The sequence below is a fragment of the Helicoverpa armigera genome, chromosome 9 (genome assembly GCF_030705265.1).
Source record: "Helicoverpa armigera isolate CAAS_96S chromosome 9, ASM3070526v1, whole genome shotgun sequence".
In the NCBI taxonomy this organism is placed as follows: domain Eukaryota; kingdom Metazoa; phylum Arthropoda; class Insecta; order Lepidoptera; family Noctuidae; genus Helicoverpa; species Helicoverpa armigera.
Window position 1 is genome coordinate 12,565,966 of NC_087128.1, and position 17,912 is coordinate 12,583,877.

Below are 17,912 nucleotides of genomic sequence, written 5' to 3' on the forward strand. Positions count from 1 at the left end.
TATTACAGAAACCAGAAAACTGTTATTGATTTTAGCTTACTTTATTAATTGAGTTACGTTTTCTCGAATAATCGTCCCTCTCCTCTTCCGATCCCTAATTTTCCCGACCTGTCCTGATTTCCCTACCCATAAAGTTGGGCAATATAGTCGCGGCGTGTGTACCTTTCAGATAAGGTTAGTTACAGTTTGCTTTCGGCTGATAAGAGTTCTTGTGAGACAAGACAGAATGCGAAAAGGCTGGACTAATAGGCTTGTTTGAAAGCCAGCACATGCCACAAAGCGTTAGGTGAGTGTTAGTAAGACCTACAGGAAATCGAAATCATTAGGTAGTATTATCATTGAATTAAAATTTAAAAGAAAACTCTAATTTTAGAGATGGATAATTAAATTGTTACTTTTAGAAAGAAGTTCAGATCAAGACCAGAAAGATACATTTTCTCACCATTCCAAATTAGCACCACATGGGATACAAATATTTTTCTTTCTCTAACTGAGGTGACAATTACCAATTTTCACACTAGTTTTTAGTGAGAACAATACGGAACGCTTGTTGAACATGAATGTAGAAACTAGAAAGTAATCATCTGCTAATACCATTAGATAGCTAGCGTGCAGTATGTAACTGTTGATAATCGTTTCATGATTTCTTGATTTCTAGCTATGGGAATATCTTGCATTTTTGTGTTATGTGAAGGTTGCATTTCTATCTGTTCTTCTTTATAAGTGACTTCATACGAAATCGCTTAATTATCTGGTTAAGCAAATTAAGAATCGGTTGTGTCCTACTTGTCTATGTGTTTGATCCTGACTTATTCAAAGGATGTTTGCTACAGTTATTGCCTCTACTTTGATATCAAGTATTTAAATAATTCGCTTTTCTTTTCATCTTACTCGATAAACAGCTTTTCTCATATAACATTCTCCCTTAAGTCCTTGGTCCGCTACTAAACAATTTAGAATGCACTCAATCAACGTCTGTTTCTCTTCAGCCTGACATAACATTAAAGTGGCAACAAAAACAACTACACAGCCGAAAATACCAGTAGATATAGTACACAAAAGAACAATGACTGAGTAGGATTTTGACACGACCGCCTACGAAATAGAGAGTTGTTTACGTCTGAACGTTGGACGCAAAAAATATTCGGACAGTTATAGAACATGGACAAGTGCAGAAGGACCATTACACAATATTTGATGAGCTCTTTATAGTGCTGCCTAGAATAATAGTTAAGAACAGTACCGAAATAGAAGTAGAAAATGATAAACTTCACTAGGATTTTGGGGAATTTAACGACTTTAGTGGTTGCATTATAATTCTGATTGTTTAATTCTTTACATAATGACAAAACCTTATGTTTTTCTACATCATGATAGTTGTATTTTAACATCATTCGCGTCTAGACTGGATCTACTGCACCTTTCCTGTTGGTAGCATTGTGATCGCTTAGTAAATTACTTGAATGTTGCACAACTCGTAGAAGGGTTAATTTGTTTCATGACTTCTCAAAATTATACGTCTACACTCTTTCGGGATTATAGATCTTAACATCATCATCAAAGGTGTGAATAGATTTCTTAATTTGATCGGCCTAGGGATCTCCAATCATTTAAGCACAAATATTATAGGTAACAGTCATGTAATTTATCAGTCTCTTTGAAAATTTTACAAATCTCCGTACCTGCAAAAATGTTAGCTAACTGTTTAATTATGTTATCTGCTGTCCGTAACGTCTACTGGATCATCAAAATCTGCTCATCAATAGTTTTCCTTATCTGTACAAATACATTTCCGATATTCCCAGTGGCGCAACAGTCGCTCAACTAATCCGTTTCGCACGAGTTCTTAACATATTCTGCGGTACCTTGAGTAGTTCACAATAAACTGTGAATAACGTTGTTAGTCGCGCTCTAATAAATATTTCATTGTATTCTTGAATTTATTCTCTTGCTCTATGTTTCCGCAGTTCACGATAAATGTAAATAAACTATTTTTTCTTCTTACGTTGTTGTAAATAATTCGAGGTGTAATTGGGCTCCAATTAATTCTTTGTTGTTTTGAAGAAAATAAATTTCTATTCGCGTGAGTTTTTGTGCTTTGCTTTGGTATCCAGTTATACAATGTTTGTTGTTGTTCCGTGATTGCTTGTAATTTTGTAGCGTTTAGCAGTTTATTTAAATAATTAAACGCCGTTTAAACGACTATAATTTAGATGTCATGTTCAGTCTTTTAATTAAACGGTGACATGTTGACAATTCAGCAAGCAAAAAGGTCAATTCAAAAGTAAAGCTTGTTTTACACTGTTTGAAATCGTTCGTCGCCCGACCAAAATTGTTATGACAGCAACAACCTAGAAACTGTTGAAGTATGAGTAGATACTTATTGCAAATAATATACCTAACGTTTGAGAAGCAATTTCTGCCACAATCTAAATCAGCTTACCGTTTACACTTCCGCACATCAAAACGCATTAGCAGACAGTCCTCACTCATCACTGTCCATCTTCACAAATAGAAAGCGACATATGCCATCCATCATTGACGGAGCGCTTGACACTTGAAGCGGCTGCAGCGCTGACAGCATTAGTTGCTAGAGTACCCAGGTATTCATCATTGACGCTTTAAGCGGCTGCATGTGGAGCACATGTTACGACATTGCCCAGGTAATGCTTATGGCAGAGTCCTGTTGTGTATAATTTAACTGTTGTTTACGGTGTGTTGAAAAGTGAACCGGTAGTTGTTTATGTCTGCTAGTTCCTAAACAACCTTTGAGTATACTTATAAGATCAAACTTTGATTGAGGATACAAGATCAAGCTATGATTGAATCTGAAGGACTCTCAGTTGTTAGTCAACAACACCCAAAACAGACCAAGTTGATGAAGAAGACTATTTTAGCTAGTCTTGCGAAAGCAAACCCTGTTAATGACCACAACTTTGCTGGAGTTCTACTATCACACACAACTGATCAACCCTAATCAATTTAACATCAATTACTGTAGACACTCGTACATGCTCTCAAAGCAAACAAACAGCATTTGCATCGCATACATCAAGTGCAATCGGTGTAATCACAGAGTGAGGGTAGTCTAACGGGCCGAGTACCGCTAAGGCAATTTCCCGGGATAGTGCAAATGATTGTAGTGGTACTGAGACGGCTATGTGTGGTCGGGGGAAATTGACCGCTTTGATTCACTGGCTCAGGGCTGCCAACACTTACAAGTTAAACGAAACAACAGATTTTTGTATCTTAGGTATACTTATTAGGTGATACACAAGTTCATTCGAAACTCTAGGTTACATGTCTCACATTAAAATTATACCAACCGATTCTTAAAAACTGTCTTTAAATTCGTTCGTTATTTTGACACCCCTTGAAGTTACGTCTACTTGATATGTTAGAAACCTGTGGATCATATCTTTTACGTTACACTTCACTAAACTAACTACGCTCTACGCACTACATATTTAACCATATCACAAGAGATTTATATTGTGCGTCTGTTTAACCGCAAATTAACGTTTTCTCTCTTCACGCTTTGCTTTTTCATCATTATCTTACCCCAGATGTAGAATTTCCCTTGCAAAGTGTTATACTTATACTAAATGCTGAGACACCGCAAATGGGTGCAGGTAGTGTGTGGTTGCAGTAGGTAAGGTAGCTATTTATTTTAATACTGCAATTGAAATACTCGTAATGTGGTAGAAATATGAATCACATAAAAAATATTTTCTTTTACAAATACTATGTAAAATGTTATAGGTACATATTTCTATTTTGCTCTTTTGTTCTCATAATACTTTTGTGGAACATGCTAAATATTGATATTTGAACAAGTGCAAAATTTGGTCCAATCGGAAACAACAACACAAAAGCCGATACGTGGGTATGTATTGATACGTGTTCTAACATACTTGGATAGTTATATCTTAGGTACTAAGTTCCAAAAGTTAGAATAGTAAACTGAAGTGAATAATTCCACCAGCACAACACCTACTTGCGCTACCGTACCCAATTCACTCACGACTAAGCCAAAACCGAATTCTGTCTCATCTTCCAAATTATGTCCTTCACGTGACTCTCGCGAAACAGGTCTTGGATAATGTCAGAATATTGATTAGAAGGCAACGTGTTGCAGTAATGAGCTCTTGTTTCACGAGAAAATATATAAAAGCGGGCCTGTTTGTTCTCTTTCTGTATCAGACTTGCCTTAAGTCCTTAAACTTTTTTCCACTACATTTTCTTTAATTTTTATTTCAATTTTCTTTCCACTTGATCAATCTGTCTCGGCTAATGTAAACTTACGATAATGCACTCAACGATTGCATAAGCAAACAATCGCCAAAAATAATCGTGATCGATCGAATCATCCACTTAAGCAGATGGCGAAAGCTTTCGACTCGATACGTCGATGTTATCGATAAAACACGAATTCGCTCTTACGAATGATGGCAATTTTTTCGATTGGTTGATGTTGACCAGTAATGTATTACTTCATCTGACAGTAATTGTAGAGGAAATACGAGGTATATTATTTTGCCGAAATTGTAGCAATATTTATGGTTTGATTCAGCTTCAGAGGCTCGTTAACTTTTGTTTTATCCTAGCTTAGTTTATGCAGGTACTACTAAGCATGGAGTAACTTCAGGAAAATAAAAATTTACGATATTGCAGTCGGAGCACTAATAAAGGGGGATCAAATCTTTAATTTCTTCTATCGGCACACCTATATCAACACCTTTCTCTTACCCTATTTCGATATCTCCAGACCCTCCTCATCATCCTCCGAGCCTTTTCCCAAACTATGTTGGGGTCGGCTTCCAGTCTAACCGGATTCAGCTGAGTACCAGTGCTTTACAAGAAGCGACTGCCTATCTGACCTCCTCAACCCAGTTGCCCGGGCAACCCGATACCCCTTGGTTAGACTGGTGTCAGACTTACTGGCTTCTGACTACCCGTAACGACTGCCAAGGATGTTCAATGACAGCCGGAACCTACAGTTTAACGTGCCATCCGAAACACAGCCATTGGTGTCTAAGATATACTTAGAAAGTACATACAAACTTAGAAAAGTTGCATTGGTACTTGCCTGACCTGGAATCGAACCCGCGCCCTCATACTCGAGAGGTTGGTTCTTTGCCCACTAGGCCACCACGACTTCCAGACCCTCCTATACCCTATGAAAGGCTATATTAATAAATCCGATCCCCCTATGTTTACGGTGCAGTAATCAGAGAGCGTTCAGCCATCTAATATTCAGCGAGGGATCTCCCGTCAGCGCCGACTTGCGTTACCTTGTGATAGTCGTCATGGATGCTAAATTGTGCGAATGTGTGTGTGAAGTGCGGATATTTGATTAGGAATTATTTTTACGTTATATGTATGTATTCAGATCCGGTCATTGATCTGGTAAATTCTTTATATAAATATTAAGAAATCCTGATGAGCTTAATTTGAAAGAGCAAATATTTAAAGCAATAAGTGCGGAGATTGCAAGATGAAAAAAAGAAGACATGGAATGAACTAACTGACAAAGGACGAAAATGTCATGCAACTCCGAGACTTGAAGCTACGTTTGAAGGAAGCCATTGTACCTATTTCACTTGTTTGCTACAACCAACAGTATCAAAACAACTTGTTAAAACTTCCACATAATAAAGTCAGCAACACCATAAATCTCTAAAAAACAAGTTCAGTTTGAATGTCGTTGAAAGTCAAGAGGTATCGTCGCTCAGACGACATTATAATGTCGGTGTCTACGCAAACGTTGTTATTTGCCTCTTATTTGCGAGATCCACCGTTACTTGGCATTCATACATAATGTCGCCCACATGATATCCTTACGCAAATGTTTGATCTAAAGGATTTACCGTTCATTGAGATTTATTCAAGTTTTGTGCTGTAGAAAGAATAATATTTTCAGGTTTAGAACATGTAGATGTTATGTCAAATATTATTGCCTCCATCATCATAGCAACGGCAGAAGCCAGAAAAGATCTGGCAATTAAACCAAAATTCTTGCAAAATAATCTACTAAACAAATATGTATTTTAATTAAGGCAGGTGGGCTAAAATTCAAATGTTGTACTCGGATGTGGGCAATTTATGAGACATGATTTAAATCCTAATTAAGCTTTAATTTCCTTAATTACATATGCATAGAAATATGGCAGAACCAGTTTTAGAAACAACAGTATTTTTCTTTAAAATCGTGATAATTGCAACGATTAAGACAATTTAAGAGCGCAAATATGTGCTGATTAAATAATTAACAGGTTTTACTAATTACATTAATTAAAATATCATGAATTGTTTGCATATATTGCAAGGTTAGTGGAGATGTAAGATGCCGTTGAATTATAACAAGATAGCACTGTTAACGATAACAGGATGCGGGAAAAATCCTATGCAAGTCGGTCATATTAATTTGCACAATATTAGCACTTGGAGAAATTTCGAATTTAGAAAACTTGCTATATTTTCGAATACATGATTAGACCATGATTCCATAATCGATCCTCTGTTTGGAAGGCTGTTTGGATACTTCTCTCGTATCATAATATTAGATGTACGGAGGATTTCGTAGTTAAGGATTATGGAGGAGCGCTAAGTAGCCAGGAGCGACATCCAAAATAAAAGTGGAGAAGAAAGATCAGGAAATCTGATCTCACTTCCGTTTAGGATACAAAACATGCATAGTAGGAAAGAGAGAGTTACTAAATTAAACGTACTATAATAAGTAGCAATTAAAAATCTAAACCCAATTAAACTCCAAAAACAAACAGCCACACATCCGTTTCCACATTCCTGCAAATCACAAGCAATTTGTTCTAAAACAACTGTTTATACATACTGTTGAACAATGACGGCGTGACAAACACGCGAGCCGTTGTCACGCAATGTGCAATTGTATGTAATCTCTGCAGATAGTGCTGTTTGTGAATTATTTTAGAACATTGATAACGAGTATGTATCGTGTGTGATATGAGAGGATTTTAATGCTGCATGCATGATAAAGGCAGATGCTGATTTTGGAATTCATTATTTCAAAGTTGTTCTTGAATTCAGTCGTTTGCAAAAGAGGATCTTGTTGCAAATATAACTTGTGAGATGATGAACGACATGGAAGTATGGAAATAGAAACCCCCAAAAAAATATTTTAAGAGCAGAAAGATGACGATGACGTATTTTCTGTCCTGTTCAGGGGGAACTGCTTATGTATTCAAATTAGCATCTTACCGACTCCAGGAACCATACTCTTCTCAACCGGTTTATCCGTATCACCGTGAAAGTGTAACAAACGCACTTTCGCATTTTAGTTAGGATTAACGACTACTATCTAAAACATGCCTACGCATGCTCTTTAAGAAAGGTCAAGTGTTTGTTGCAAAATTGCGAAACTAGCGGAGCGTAGTAACCAAAACTTGTTTATTATGTCTATTAAAAGTTCCTGCAATAACTATAAACAACTCAGAATTATCTAGATTTAGAAAGAAACTTGTCTTTCTTTTGCATGTCATTATTGCTCCCCAAATTAAAGACCTGTTTGAAAGAACCACCTAGAAATGTAGAGAAAAATTGCCAATCCAGCTTTTGTACTAACGGAATAATTTCGATCTTTCCAGAAAGAATCTCGAACAGACGTCCAGTTCCATTTGGCAGCTCTACGTGGTGACTGCGACAGGCTACGTCAGCTCCTTGACACTGGGAAAGTTCACATCGACTCCAGAGACAGGGTGAGTCAACAATACCAGAATTGGTTTCTTCCTTGTCGAAAACTCTCGAACATTCTTATGATATACATTCCCCAAATCTTTCCACCCTAAGGGATAACTTTTACCGAATAACGTTTTGTATTTACATATCCTTGGGGAACTACCGGATTTTCCATGAGAGTGCTTCGATTTTTTGTCTTCATAAAATAAGAAAATATATAAAAACTTTTTGTATGGATAGCAATTCGGATGAGGCTAAGGAAGAGTCAAGCTACTAACAGTTCATTGAAAAAATCTGTTTTATGTATGACTCAAACAGTCGTACTGTCGTCTAGCCCGACACTTGACTGGACATAAAACTGAGATATTGATATCAATATAGGACATATCGATTTCAGTATCTCCGGTGAATGACAAATAAGTTCAAATTGCTAAGGCCAAAGATTAGATACTACCATTATATAACAGTGCATGATTCAGAATGCAAATTGATACTGTAAGGTTTCTCGCATTTCGTGGTGTGAATAGGTAAGATCATAATTATGCAATATAGACACTAACTACACTCTTTTGCAAAAAAAACGGGCACCTATGCGAAATCTTAGTTTTAAGGACTTTACGTGTATTTTAAAGGGTTTTAATGAGTGTAGTATGTTTCTAGCATCAAAAGAGTTAGCCGAGCATGCGTGAGAGTGTATTCTAAATTTGAATTTTGTACAATTGCTAAGAAATTGGTTAAACCTTGTTTTGGACTAATTGCTGGCAGAAAGTTCGTCGGTGTTTTGAAAAGTTTTTGAAGCGATTTTCAGGAAAATGATAATGCAGTTTTAATTAATGATTAATGTACTTTTTTGTTGCATCAAAACATTTTTGAAAAAGTATGCGTATTTGATAAAATTTTCACCTGCTCTAAATGGGCTATACTGATGATTGATGGCAATGTTAAGAGTTTCGGTATTTTAGTGTAAAGCGTTCTATTGTTTAGATATTGTATACATGTGTTTTAAAATATCGCTTTATCATAAATAAACAATATTTATAAGAGTGTCAGTACTTTGAGCTACGACAAAACCAATTTAAAGTAAGCAGTGCCCATCACAACTCGTCTCCTATCGGACTTTGATATTTTTAAAAGTCTTGAAATTCTACAAAATATAGAAAATAGCGCATAGACTGTGAGCACGAGGTCTTAAGGTCTCGTAATCACTGATTTTTAAACAACCTCGTCTCTTGGGAAACTCCGTAGACCTCTGAAGATCTATGAGTCTGAGCGTTCAAATAGCGTGTTTTCATCCCACGGACATTTTATTAAATAAACTTGCCTACACCGAGATTTTCTGGCATCTGCAGCACTTTTCGGCTTAAATCATAACAATAATTGGCTATCTGCTCATTTCGTAAGAAACATACGTTTGGCCAATAATTTTGAATTCTTGACTCCCTTTCAGCTAAATCGTCGTTTAGTAACCCGATACCTATGGAGTTAGCGAGAGCTTCAACGCGGCAATAATTTGACTTTTTAGATAGCTTTAACCCTCCTCATCATTTTTCATGTGGTTAATTTTAACATTTATCCCAAAATTTGGTATTTTTTAAATGTCAAAGTCCGATAGGAGACGTGTTGTGATCGGCACTGCTAACTTTAAATTGGTTTTGTCGCAACCAAAGGTACTGATACTCTTCTAAATAGTGTGTATTTAGGAAAAAGCGATATTTTGAAACACGTGGGTACAATACCTAAACAATGGAACGCTTTACACTAAAATATCGAAACTCTTAACATTGCCATCAATCATCAGTATAGCCCATTTAGAGCAGGTGAAGATTTTATCAAATACGCATAGCTTTTCAAAAATGTTTTGATCTACCAAAAAAGTACATTAATCATTAATTAAAACTGCATTATCATTTTCCTGAAAACCACTTTAAAAACTTTTCAAAACACCGACGAACTTTCTGCCAGCAATTAGTCCGAAACAAGGTTCAATCAATTTCTTAGCAATTGTACAAAATTCAAATTTAGAATACACTCTCACGCATGCTCGGCTAACTCTTTTGATGCTAGAAACATAATACAGTCATAAAACCCTTTGAAATACACGTAAAGTCCTTAAAACTAAGATTTCGCATAAGTGCCCGTTTTTTTTGCAAAAGAGTTTATAAAGATTTGTCATAAGTTCATTCTCACATTTCTAAAGTTACCATTTCCTTCTCTTTCCTTTCCTCCAGAAAAACCTATCATGAAAGCAAACATAGAGGACTTTGAAGTAACCATTTTATTTTATGAGATCCGGAAGACCCAAAAGATCAAAACGTGACGATAAACCTCATTTCTAGATCACACTTTAAGATTAGCATTGTCACTAGCAAAATTGATGACTAGACAAAGTTCTAGTATCACAGTTTACCTATAAAATTAGATCTAGCTGATGACAGCCTCGAAAAGACGAATGGGGGTATTACGCAAACCCCTTGGAGCGAAAAAACGTTTATTTTGGACGCCTTAATAAATCGATGGCCTAGATTACTTTGAGATCTTTACTGCTGAACTGAATTCGTTAGTTTGTGTTATGGTTCGGAAGACTGATTTTGTTTCTTTAGGGGCTTTGTATACAGCCAGGCATTTGTTTTTCTTTACTTTCTTTTTTGTTTATTCATTTCCTTCGGTTGTGTTGTTTTTACATCAACGTATGAAATACGCTTGCTAAGGCAGGCGTGAATTTTCTTATGTATTAGTATTGATTCGTTTTGGCGTCCGCTTTCACAAGGCGTTACAGTTTTACAAGTCTTGCTAGTTTATGAACTCACAGTATACCTCACAATACCCCTGAAATCTTATATCGCATTTCTTTTAAGAAATCTGATCGTGAGAACATTCGTAATACTCCTACATAATATCTATCAAGATTAATTAAATAAAAAAAAATGGTAAGATTTATTAATGAATGAATTTAATTTCAAGAGAAAAAAGTATCAAAGAAGAACATTCATTAATCTCTCTGCTAGTAACTATGGGACCGCGTACCTACAAAAGGTTTTATAGTGATGTAAAATTAGTGGCCCACTTTCGGTCATTCGTTATGTTATGAAATTCAGATTACCATGTCTTCAAGTTATAAGCTCAAAGCGATAGAGAACACTAGCCTTTAAATTACCTATATTCTTCATTCTTTTAACCTTATTGATGACCATAATTTCAAATGAAAGTGCTTTCTCTCAATTGTTTATGGAATTTGAGTTTTACCTTTACCATACTTGTAAAGTACAGCTGACGCACGTCAATCTCAGTATTCATCGTCATTCCTAGGTGAATGGTTATCAAATGAATATTTAGAAAAATACTGTGCCCAGGTTAGAAAATCCCATATTTACCAATTATACTCCAAAAAATGGTGATTTCATCATTAACCCTCCCGCTATGCTCGTAACTTGGACCAAACGTAGTCGTGAAGTCGATAACAAAGTTGCTACTTGTCATGTTTTATTATAAACAGCGCTCCCTTTACGTCGCGCTTATATTCAACCGCTAAATAGATGTGAAAGGCGTCTGCCACAATAAGTAAACTGTTAGGTGTTATCCATAAGTAGGTATAATATGAAGTATTTGAAACACATCAGTACTAATTATAAGCGTATTAAGTGCTTCTCTTCATCGGATTATTGATTTCATAATTATGTTTAGACTTTTTTGCGTATTCATGGCATAATTGGATAATTTCTGAGATGCCTGTGAATCTAATTATGAAATACTATACCTAGGGTTTCGTACTATGAAGACTAAAGAAATTATAAAATCCCAATTGATAAAGAAGTCGTCTACAAATAATATACAACCTACAAAACATTTTAGATTTCTATGGTAAAACCGCATCGGTAGCCAGCTAAATTCCATCCTCTATCTCTGTAACGCAAACCGCTCCGCTCATAACTTGAGCCACTCTAAGCTCGTGAATCAACAACAGAGCGATAATTCGTGTAATATCATAAACATCTCCTCGTTACGTAAACGCGAAAATATAATAGTTATGAGAATATGTACGTAATACCGTGCGAATTGTGACCGTTCATATATTGTTTGGGAGATAAGTGTGGGAGAGTAGGCCGCTTTGTAGACCGTATATTGTGGGGAATTTATTTACTAGTACATATTTACTTAATAGATCCTTTTTGTTAAAAAAAGGATGGTTAAAGTCGCGGTGAAGTATCTTTTTTATTTGCATCATAATTTTAGTTTCCATATTAATTAACTAGCTTCTGCCAGCGGTTTCACCCGCATCCCGTGGGAACTACTTCCCGTACCGGGATAAAAAGTAGCCTATAGCCTTCCTCGATAAATGGGCTATCTAACACTGAAAGAAATTTTCAAATCGGAAAAGTAGTTCCTGAGATTAGCGCGCTCAAACAAACAAACAAACTCTTCAGCTTTATAATATTAGTATAGATATTTAAAAATATTTAGTTAAAATAAGTGTAAACAAAACCGTATTTAACATGAACAGCTGGTATCATGTGTCTCGCGGTGTCCGGTAACCAACCTTGAAATTATCGAAACATGACATGTGGCCGAAATTCATTCAGTATTTAGAGTAAGAATTATGTACTCCTCAATAATTAGAACAAAATGCTTCAAGTTACATTTTTCTGCTAGCCGGTTTAATAGACGTACACGTCCCGTGTATTCGATTTTTTCCTTCTAGGGCAAATTACCAATCCAAAATAAAATAGTATAGGTAACTGAAACATAAATCTAGTATGTATCAGTGAAGTAGGTATTTCTAGGCCTTTGTGCTACCTAATTGACCATTGTTTCCGAAAAATGTTGTCCCCAATTATTGACGATGGAATACTGAATTCCAGACATTTATATTCAAGACTCCGTTGTTCTCCTGAAAAGAAATTCTCATACCTACTGATAAATTCCCGCGATAGTTATAACGACAGTAGATTGCAAAGATAACCAATTATCTCTATCGTGCAATTTCTTAACAAATTGCTGCATGATTAACTATGATTAATTAATCGTTCCGCTGTAGTAATGTTTACTTTTCTCTCTGGGATTAGCATAACTTTGCATGCTAAGAACATAATATGCCTTATGTATGCAGCATGTAACATGCTCAAATCGTTGTGTTAATTGTTTAATAATAACGTATGGGCAATAAAGTTTGAGTCATACATATGTAGAACTTTCTTATAATTTCCAGTTCTTTTTCTTTCACTACGGGGCTCATCAAGCATTGACTTTTAGGGTTCCGTACTCAAAGGGTAAAATGGAGCCTAATTAATGCATCTCGTGTCTAGTTAAATCTTTTAGATATGTGGTTAAACATAGATATATACATTATTAGGTACACGACGCACACACTTTTGATCATAAAACTAAGAAAGTAGGTTACATAGTGGGCGGTCTTATCGCTAAGAGCGCGATCTCTCGCGATCTCTTCCAGACAATAGTTTAAAAGGAAGATGAGCGTTGTTTTATTACACTTCTAGGCCTTTATGGCATGTGCAATGTGCATGTACCGCCTTAGGTCGCGTGCACAATAGTTACAGTAAGCTAAACGTGCAATGATGCCGAACTGACGTGTGTTGGATTTATAAGCAAGCTGAGCTGTGTGCTCGGGGGCTTTTTTCAATTATAGTAATTATAATTATGTATCCGTATTCTTCAGGATATGCATCCAAATAACGGATTGCTATTTAATTTATTGTTGTAGAATCAAACATCACTTGCCACGCGATCCGTGAACCAAATCGAATCTAGTAGAATTCTAGCGAGAAAAAATACTCATTTTATATTCGGTACCAAACTCCTAACTCAAATCAGCACTTTTCGGACTTCAGAATTACTTGAGACAGTCCCTAAAAACGACCACCTTTCACCACTTCCTATGTGTTATTACTGGGAAGAAGTGGCGCGACCCACTCCCAAGCAACATAATATGTCTGTCTGTCTTTCATTCTTCCTTGTCAGATATAGTACTAATAAGTATCACAAATCGAAAGTATATCGACACAGTTGCCCAATACATTGGCATTACAACCTAAATCCGATATAATTGATAGTAAGCTGTCATCAGAAGCCATATTGGTCTAGTATTAACTGCATAAGGCTGCGGAAGCTACCATGTTTGTCCCGCGTTAGTACTTTGTATCCATGTGGTTAAAAAGGTTTGAAGAGTACCGCGTGTACGTGTGGCGAAGTGTTGATTGGTTATTGTGATTGTTTGTGACAATAGATAGATTGTGTTTACAGAGTACCTTATTATCAATTATGATAATAATAAATCAGGCAGTTGTACTCTGGCTTATACCATACCACGTAGGGCAGTTAAACATAAGAAAGTATGTAATAAATAAATTATTAATTATTTTATTTTTTGGGTTATTTCTGCCTATACTGTATTTAGCAATATTCTGAGATAAAATACTTATGCATGCGACAACAAAATTAAACTAGCTAAACGAAAAGGCTCGGAAGATGATGGGTTCTAAGTTTGGAACTGTTAAAAGTTTTGTCAGTCACTAATCCGAAGCTGGCTTTTTTGCATCGTATACCCGATTTGGAACAAAAAGAGGTTAATGTTTTTGATGCGTGCGCATCTATGATTATCTGCATATTATGTGTCTATCAACCGCCGAGAAAGCGGGTACCGGACTCATCTTCATTATTTGGCAAATCACGCATTTCATATTTTAGAAAACCGTTATTTCGTGAAATCAGACGTGATGGACGTGACCATGTGACCAATGATAGATGACATTATAATGGCTTTCAAACGTCTACGTCTTCTTGAAGAGAAGGTAAAAGGTAGGGTAATGATTTTTGACCCTTCAATTTGATAGCGAGAAAGTATAAGTGTGTGAATCTTACTGCCTGAAGAATAAGCAGAATATTTTTACATAACAAATTAAATTAAACCGAATGATAGGAAGCATTTCTAAATTATTTTCAAACTTGCTCCAAATTAATTTAACTTCAACACTTAGCATTTCTCAAGTAAGCTCGTAAGAAGTTTAACATAAATATTAGTAGAGTTTTCCATCAAGGCGACGTAAACTCAGCCGGCCTACATTCACAAATGGACGCTTTATGTTGGCAAAAAGCGGCGAATGAAAGTTCTTAATGAGTTTTCTTTTTACCTCGGAAAATGTGAAAAACTGGCTAAGCCGTTTATTTGCATGTGCCGGAGAGTGTCGGGAAAGTTGAAAATATTTACTTTAAGAGGACGAATTGGAATTTTTGGCGCCAAGGATGTCAATTTTTCTCAGTAAATACAAAACGGATCAAAATACAACTTGGTTACCTGAAAGTTCATGATATAAGCCTTATTTTGTTAGTTGTAGAAACATGATTAGGTAACTTTTATAACAGAGAAAAATATATCAAACATACCTCTTTTTAAAAAGAGATTCACATATTATGGGCAAACGGGACCGATTTAAGCCTCTTAACTTTTTTAGTAGTTGAGTATATACATACTCTTTAAAATGGTAGTAGGAATTTTTATTAAATTATCATTTCTAAATATTAAAATTACAAAACCATTTTGTCGCTTACGACTTTTAGTTATAAGCAGTGGTCGGAATAGGTAGAGCTATTTTGGCTACTTGCGACATGAGGACATAACATGGATATGCCAAATATTTCCCGGAATCCCGGGAATTCTTGGAATTAAAAAAACATTGTTCAAGTAGTTTTTATAGGAATAAGTAGAAGTATTTTTGTTATTTGCTACATGCGGACATAACATAGATATGCCAAATATTTCCAAAAATTCCGGGAATTATCGAAATTAAAAAAAAAACAACTAAGTACTTTCTTTTGTCAGTGCTTAATTAGAACATTATATTTAAATGGATAATCCACTTTTATTAGTTTACTATAGTAAATAGGAGACATGGAATATAAATAAAATGCGATGATCGAGTTAGATATATTATTTAATTTTCAAAACAGTTGACATTACTGGTTGGTCTGTCTACAACGATATATAAATATACTTAACTAAAGTAGTAAGTAGCAAATAAATTACAAAAATATGCATAAAGAACTTTGTACTATATCATTCGTAAAATGTAATTATGACATTTTCAGCATTAATAACGCCGTCGTATTGAAAACATTGATAGAGAGTAGGTATTTTCACGACTCGCAGTGACGTGAAGCCGTTTCCTTATGTTAATCTTTAACGATTAGTAACAAAACTTTACGATACACTTTCTATTCCTAGAAGCTCTTGACATGCTCGTAAATGAAAGACTTCACGCTACTGCGCGTGATGAAAATAATTAACTATTTTTTATTAATTTAATCTTTTATTAAATTATTCTAAACCGGTAGACGATGATGTTTCATCGTCTACCAATTCTTCGCTGAAAACCCATCACCATCTACGGAATTGAAATAAATGACCATCAGTTTTTCTATATTATCCATTTTAATGTATTTCTTTTACATCCATAATCCATTTATATATGGAAAATGAACGTTCGACATCTGTTGAGGTCATTGGAGCAAATTTGCATTTCAATAAAATTTGGTCATCTGTTTCATTTCTTACAATTTTTCACTCCATTCTCGTAATATATCTATATCCGGATTTCTTTCTATAACTTTTTCAATTTTATTTTTAATATTTTCTGATGCACACTCATTTATACAAGTTCTGACTGTATCTAATATTAAAATGAATCACTTAGCGTCAAGTGGTGCTTTTGTAATTCTTTTAAAGCAAACGGTATAACTGAAAAATATTCATCTATATATTGTAACTCGTTTTGTATGTTTTCTTTTTGTAATATGTTTTTCGCGTTTCGATAGCTATTGCATCAGAGCTGCATAAATGAGACAAAACATCTTTTATTGCATCAAAATGTTTTGCGTAGTATGATGCTGCCTCCAACCAAGTACCCCACCTTGTAATAATTGGTTGTGGAGGTAGTGGTAAGTCAGGGTATTTTCTTTTAAAAATGCGAACACGGCTTGGCGCTTTTAGAAATATTTTTTTTACATTTGATATCAAAATATCCACATCATTATATTCCATTCGAATTTGCTCAGAAACACGATGAAGTGCGTGAGCAAAACATGTTACATGTTTTAATTGTGGTAAATAGCATTTCAATTTTTGCCCTGCAGATATCATATATGCTACACTATCAGTACATAGTATTAAAATATTATCAACTTTTTCTTCAAACGAGTTTTGCCATAGATTTTCAAGACACTGTATTACAAAGTTGGCAATGGTTTGTCCATTAACCACCTCTAACATCTTGCAGGCAATTAAATATGGCCGATTTGAGATATTCTCATGCAATGGTTTTATAATCATATTTTTTAGATAAATTTAAAAAATCTGTTGTCTCGTCTAATGATATCCACAATTTTTCAGTTTGATTTTTTTCATAAATTGTTTTGATTTTGTTAGTAAAAACTTTATCTAAATATACTTTTCGTAACAGCGACTCATCGGGTACTTTACGACTAGTACAAGTACAACAACAAACAGTACAGATATATTTCTGAAAAAACTCCTTGAATGCTGGATTTTTCATCTGCGACCAGGGAATATTGCACAGAACCAGAAACTTGATCAGGTCGGAATAAAATTCCTCCGGAGGCCGTTTAAACGTTCCCTTGTGCACGGCTCCTTCGACATGTCTATTGATGTTACATTTTTTCGCCGTTATATGGCTCTCGCACTTCGAGCAATATATTGAACGACTAGCGTGGTCGTATAACAGCTCTGGATGTTCGGATATCCACTTTTGTACTGTTTCTTCCTTGATATTTGGCATTTTTGGCTTTTCTTGTTTATCGCCCTAAAACAATAGTAAACAGTTAAAATCTTTCCAATAAATAGTCGAAATAAAAACGGTGTGAAAATTCACGAAAAATTGTTCCACACACAGTTGCACAATTGCACAGTAAGTATGAGATACATAATTCAAATGCATTTTGTTAGCCGATTAAGACAATCAGATAGAACACTGTCAAGCTCATGTCCGAAAATATTTAGGTAAGAGCAGTCAATAGCCAATGAAAATGGTTATTGTGGGAAAACGCGGTACTTGAAGGGGTGTGCGAGGGGGAGGACTTAGTCCACCTTGTATTGTAATTGACTTAGCTTTTAACACAAGATTATATTAGAAAAAAGCGGTCAGGTGCGTGTCGGATCACCTACAAGGTGT

General features: G+C 35.3%; 1 protein-coding gene across 1 annotated transcript in view; it reads left to right on the forward strand.

Moving 5' to 3' along the window:
- LOC110379452 (ankyrin repeat domain-containing protein 29) overlaps nucleotides 1-17,912 on the forward strand; it is a 37,599-nt gene that overhangs the window by 14,610 nt on the left and 5,077 nt on the right. Inside the window, exon 2 of the mRNA XM_049839545.2 lies at nucleotides 7,626-7,736. Within this exon, the coding sequence (XP_049695502.2) occupies nucleotides 7,626-7,736 (111 nt within the window). The remainder of the gene's footprint in view (nucleotides 1-7,625; nucleotides 7,737-17,912) is intronic.